This window comes from Nilaparvata lugens, chromosome 2 (assembly GCF_014356525.2).
Source record: "Nilaparvata lugens isolate BPH chromosome 2, ASM1435652v1, whole genome shotgun sequence".
NCBI classification, from domain to species: Eukaryota; Metazoa; Arthropoda; class Insecta; order Hemiptera; family Delphacidae; genus Nilaparvata; species Nilaparvata lugens.
This window is the reverse complement of record NC_052505.1, coordinates 16320589-16326724: the sequence shown is the minus strand read 5'-3', so window position 1 is coordinate 16326724 and position 6136 is coordinate 16320589. Positions and strand designations below refer to the sequence as shown.

Below are 6136 nucleotides of genomic sequence, written 5' to 3'. Positions count from 1 at the left end.
AACCGCTCGAATTTTTCATTTCATCTTTAAAACCTGATTTAAAAGAATCTTTTAGGTTAAATTCTTACACCAGAAATATTGAAACACGCAATTCCGAGGCACTACCATTTTTTCATAAAAATATTAAAAATGAAGATTAAAGTTTTATAAGTCGTAAAATATAGATTTATAATAAAATTGTGATTTTCAATCTTACACATTTAATTTGATACTTTTTTATCATTTCAAGGCCATCTGCATGTCTTCAGTGGTTTTGTATATCTGTAGTTAGTAGTGTAGTGTGTGTTACTGTGTTTCTCTGTTTCTGTATTTCAAGCATTTCGCCGCGAATAAAGTTTAACAATTTTCATTTATTTTAACTTACTTGAATTGAATGTGTTGACTCAATCAAAAATGATATTATCTAGGAATTTTTTCTCTCAAATTGAATGTAATTTTGTATTCTTACAATGAAATAACAAAATCTTATTGTTTTTGAGTTATCAGACTAATGTTTACTCATAGTTTGTTGAGTGAATTTAAAGGTTTTCTATATTATCAAAACTATTTTCTCGTCAGTTTAAATGAAAAAAGTGTTTTCTAATCTGAAATCTTGTGCTATAAATTATAAAGTTTTTACAAACTGTGGTAAACAAGCATTCAAAATATTTCAGATTTTAAGGTTACATACATATTACTGTTTTACGTAAGTACATTTTGTATTTTTAAATTATTTATATAATTCTATGATAAGAAACTAGACTATAGTTTTCCCAATCAAGTGGCCAGTATCATTAGATTGAAAAAATTCTAATTTTAGATGGGATCAGTGTATAGGTTAGTTTGATGCCATGCTAGGTACCATTTCTTGATATACCATCGAAGTTGCTTAGAAACAAAGAATGTTGTTATTATTATCATATATTAATTCTGAAGCTTCAAAATAAATTCGGTTTAAATGAAAGAATTAGTGTCTAGAATCAACCTGTACTAAATGTTGTGTTTATATTTAAGACAATCTATAGCTTATATTTATATACCGAATACTGTAAGCTATTGGTTGAAACATAATTTTCTCCCCAAAATAACTGACAGTTCTTATTTTTGATAATTTAATCATCAAGATTATTTAAAAATCTCAAACTTTAAATTGTAAACATGTATTTCATGAATATATAGTGCCCTGAGCTTATAAGTTGTTGCATATAGGCTACTGAATAAAAAGTATAGATATTGTACAATTGAATATTTAAAAAAAATCAATATACGGATACCCGTTTCGATTGTTAAATAGTTTAAAATTTGTAATAGGCCTAAACTCAAAGACCCATTTCAATATAAAGTTTTATTCAGTAAAAATAACTACCGGTACCATAATAACACCTTTGCAACTTCTCAGAAAGTTCCCTTGATTTATAGGTTGAAGATGTGAGAATGAAGGACTGATACATCTATTATGGCGACTTTAAACGAAACACAGTTTGAAAAGAAGTTGCTGAATTTGAAAGATACACAAGAGAGTATATCAGGTTTGTCGTCATGGTGTCTTCAGCAGCCTCATAATCATAAGAAAATTGTACAGATTTGGCTTCAGGTTTTGAAAAAAAGGTGAGTACAACATCTAGCAATTTTTGTATAAATGCTACTCTTTAATAATCAAATTATTAATAAATGCTGCTCTCGCATATTATTTGCACTTTCCATTTGAAGAGAACCAAAACGCTTTAAATCTCTGCAGTTCAAAATTTGTTTTTCAAGGAATCAATAAAAGTCTTTGCTAGGAAAGTACAGTAGGCCTACTTTACTCTATAAATGATATTCTATGAAGTCACTGATATGGAATCAGTTTTATTTCCTGCAATAAATTTAAGGTTATGATCAAATTTGATGCACATATGTGCAAGTTCACGTGAGATCTTGCATGAGAAACTAAACCATGGATCAAGTTGTGTCTTGCTTGTAGCTTTTTCCATTCCACCACACCACCCGGTAATGACCTGGTGCCCCCAAAGGCCCCTCCCCCCAAACAAAATTCCTGGATCCGCCCCTGGCTGTAGCTGCTCACACTGAACGTCACCAGCAAGTGCACGCGTTTAGTGTGAGTGCTCCTATAGCTCTTTCCAGATTTTGTTTTTCATCTGCTCGCTTTGTCATGTATGACCACACGTGCACTTGCACAAAAGTGCACCGTACATCCAATGAAACCCTAATAATCATATTTGAAGTCATTGTTTGTCAGTACATTATACAGTGTACTGAACATATACTGTGTCATTATTCTTACTTTCGTTTATTATTATTACTATTTTAACAAGATGCTTATAAATTTATCTATTTATTTTATGCTATTATTTAGTAGTAGATGGAATCTGTGATATTAAGAGATATATTCCTCTCTTAATCATCCGGAAGTCGCGTCCTACTCAATCACACGAGCAGTCGCGTGTTGTAATTTTTACATCCTATTTTTTGTGTTATATACTCTGTCTACTGTCAAAACATATTAATTAATATTTCCATCTCATTGAATTATTTTACGCCTATAAACTTTTGCATGATAACCTTTTCGTATCCCAATAAGTTACACCAATCAAAGGAAACGTAATTTTTTATCGTTTAAAATAATTGGATATTAACATTAGGCTACTCAATTTTTAATTACAATATTTCGGATTCAATCAAATTTCGGCCCGGTTGAACAAAAGCCTGTTAAGTTTTAGTCATGATCAAATGCCACGAGAGCCAATCAGAGATGGGTTTTTTGAGAAGAAGACTTCTTTGATTGGTTTCGTGGAATTCAATCACGATTAAACTTAACAGGCTTTTTTGCAACTAGCACTCATCATTTTGTAATTATTCAGTTATTGGAGTACATTTATTGTTAAGACATAATATGATGCATGATTAAAATGTATGAATAATCCTTATTTTTTCACTCGATTTCAGTAAAAATAGAGCAACGACTTACTCTCTTCTACTTGGCTAATGATGTTATACAGTACAGTAAACGTAAAGGATATGATTTCGTCGAGAGCTGGGGAACGGCTCTCCAGAGGGCTACCACCATGGTCAGGTAAGCAGTGCAAAAATATTTTCCAAATGTTCAACATTTATTTTTCTCTCTTCTACTCGCGTTTTTACTTTCCTTGCCCTGTTACCATAGGTAAGGAAAGTTTTGCTTTCCAAAAAAATTAAGGTACCCTGATTTCAATTTTTCTATACGGTTCAAGATCCTCTGAGTTGAATGATTGAATTTTTTGATTTACATTTACTGATTGTCGGCCCGGACACTCATCATCCGACCCATAGAATGTGTCATCCGATTGGCTAAGAATCAGCTGTTGGTGAGAATTTGCCAATCAGAGTACAAATTATTCTGAGCCTCTGCTGACAAACGGCTAGTGTGAAAAAGGCCAATTGAATATTGTTGGATGTTCTGTTAATCATTCTAGTCAAATATTTTTCTTATCAAATATTCTGTCTTTAGTGACGACCACGTTATGATGGCAGTGTTTGATTAGCAATAGTATTTCTATCCTTGTCTTTCATTCAACAAAGCGGATAGCGCTATATCTTTCTCGCTTTACTCTGTTGTCAGATCGTCTTTTAACAATTCAGAATTAATAATTACTTAACAAAATATTTCATCTTGGTTATGTAAATTCATTATAAAATTATTAAAAAAATATAATTTATTGCTTAGTAAAATATAATTGATTATTTTAAACGAGAATGAACAGTTAATATTACATCAATAAACCTGTATCAGCTACCATCTATAGAAGGCATTGACAAGACAGAGGTTCGGCAACGTTTTTGTCCTATCTTTCTCCACTGCCATTATAAAGTGGACCTCACTATAGCACATTGAATAAATTTATAAATTAAATAACGATATAGCCTAACTTGAGCCGACTCTCAATTTCATTTATTAATTTGAAATATCGCTTCCCGGTGGTTGGAAAGCCACCTAAAGCTATTGGTTCATTCACTATATTTTCCGTCTAATTACCCACGAACAATCGTGCAACTCATGTGAGCATCTTGTTGAAATTTGTATCAGGTTTTTTCTTCGACATGAGATCATTACATACTACATAATATTTTGGCGTAAACCCAGTCCTATATAGTTGCACTATCTAGTCGCTGTCTAGTGTGAGATTCCGATCGAAGAGCTATAGTGAGGTCCACGTTATAATGACAGTATTTGATTTACATTAGTGTTGCTATCCTTGTCTGACAATCGTAAAAAGCAGATAGCGCTATCATTTTCTAGCTCTGCAACGTTGCCACATCGTTGTTTAACAATGTATAAATATATTTAACAAAATATTTTATCTCTACTATTAAAATTTATTATTTAATCATTAAAATTTTTTTTTCTTGACGAATAAAATATAATTGATCATTTTCAACAAGAATGAACAAAAAGTTAAAATATCATCAGATATACTGTTATCAGCTTTAGATGATAGCTGATACAGGTATATCCTATTATATTAAGCGAGCAATTTCTGTATGTCTGTTTATATTTTTTTATATGGTTATTTTATGTTCAACGGATCTTGAAAACGGCCGCTAACGATTTTCACGAAATTTGGAACATAGTAGGTCAATTGACCGAGCGAAGTGAGGTCTAAGATTCAAGTCGACGGTTTGGCATTTCTCTTAATGTTTAAATATTTATATGTTGCGCATTTACGGTGAAACGCGGTAATAGATTTTCATGAAATTTGACAGGTATGTTCCTTTTTTAATTACGCGTCGACGTATATACAAGGTTTTTGGAAATTTTGCATTTCAAGGATAATATAAAATGAAAAAGGAGCCTCCTTCATACGCCAATATTAGAGTAAAAATCAGACTATAGAGTTATTCATCATAAATCAGCTGACAAGTGATTATACAGATGTGTGGAGAAGCCAGTTTATTGCTTTATTTCCATAAGGTCTATAGTTTCAATCGGGTACTCGTGGATGAGAATACTGCGTGAGGTCTACTGTTCACAGAACTACTAGTGATATAAAAATTTGATTGCACTAGGTCTCATCCTTGGGAAAACTCGCTGAACGACATTAAAAGGATAATTCATCCTTGGCTGAAACAGCTGAGACTTTCGTCGTCAGTGGATGATAAAAAGTGAGCGAGTGATTCTGTGGAAAATCAAAATATCGCATCCCCGAAATTCATAAGCTGACGTGTAGCCAGCTGTAAAATATAAACACGATCATTTTAGAGAATTGTGTTCTTTTTATCTATATATATATATATATAAGCGAAATGGCACTCACTCACTGACTGACTCACTGACTCACTCACTCACTCACTCACTCGCAGAACTAAAAATCTACCAGACCAAAAACGTTCAAATTTGGTAGGTATGTTCAGTTGGCCCTTTAGACGCGCACTAAGAAATCTTTTGGCGATATTTTAACTCTAAGGGTGCTTTTTAAGGGTTTAAAGTTCGTCTCTTAGCATGTATATTCTTCTTATCCCAATATCTTAAAATTATAATTGAAATGTCCATACCATATGTTAATATAGAACTATAATCTAGAGAGAGTACCTCTTCGAAACAGTTGTTCTGGTAACTAAATTAAAAAATTCGTCAGGTTGGCATTAAGTTGAAGATTGAAATGCATTTATCCAGGACCACCTAAATACCTATTTATGCAGGTCCTGATTTATCGCGGAAAAATTGATTGGGTACTGCTACTTCAATCAGAGCTATTCCTGGGAATATTATATTACTAGCCGTCAGGCTCGCTTCGCTCGCCATATCCGTTTAGTCTGGACCCTCGACTGGATCGTCCTAACATATGATAAAAATATCACATAACATTTCAAATTTGGTAGGTGTGTTCAGTTGGCCCTTTAGAGGCGCAATAAGAACGGATTTGGAAAAATTTTCAAAGATACGCCCAAAATCTGCGTTTTCTCAGCTTTATCGAGAACAAATAAACAGAAAATGTTCAAATTTACTACAGAAGCTCAGCTGGGGTGCAATAATGTTGTATTAGAAGGAATTTGGAATAACGCCAAAGATAAGCCCAAAATTAGCGTTTTCACAGCTTTTCGGCGTTTCCTCACCATTTTCAATAATTGATGTAATTATATTTAGAAAAAATCAGTACACAGGTTTAGCTGAGGTGGAAGA

At 32.7% G+C, this 6136-nt stretch overlaps 1 protein-coding gene across 3 annotated transcripts in view; it reads left to right on the top strand.

The window, feature by feature from the left end:
- Window positions 1-278: 278 nt before the first annotated feature.
- The window catches only part of LOC111052155 (regulation of nuclear pre-mRNA domain-containing protein 2), a 34835-nt gene continuing 28977 nt past the window's right edge, over window positions 279-6136 (top strand). Inside the window, exons 1-3 of one of the 3 annotated variants that reach the window (XM_022338792.2) lie at window positions 279-685; window positions 1399-1587; window positions 2926-3052. In XM_022338792.2, the coding sequence (XP_022194484.2) occupies window positions 3045-3052 (8 nt within the window). In that variant the 5' untranslated portion in view covers window positions 279-685; window positions 1399-1587; window positions 2926-3044. Of the gene's footprint in view, window positions 686-1398; window positions 1588-2923; window positions 3053-6136 lie in introns of all 3 variants that reach the window. The other 2 variants (XM_039420690.1, XM_039420689.1) reach the window with 2 other exon arrangements.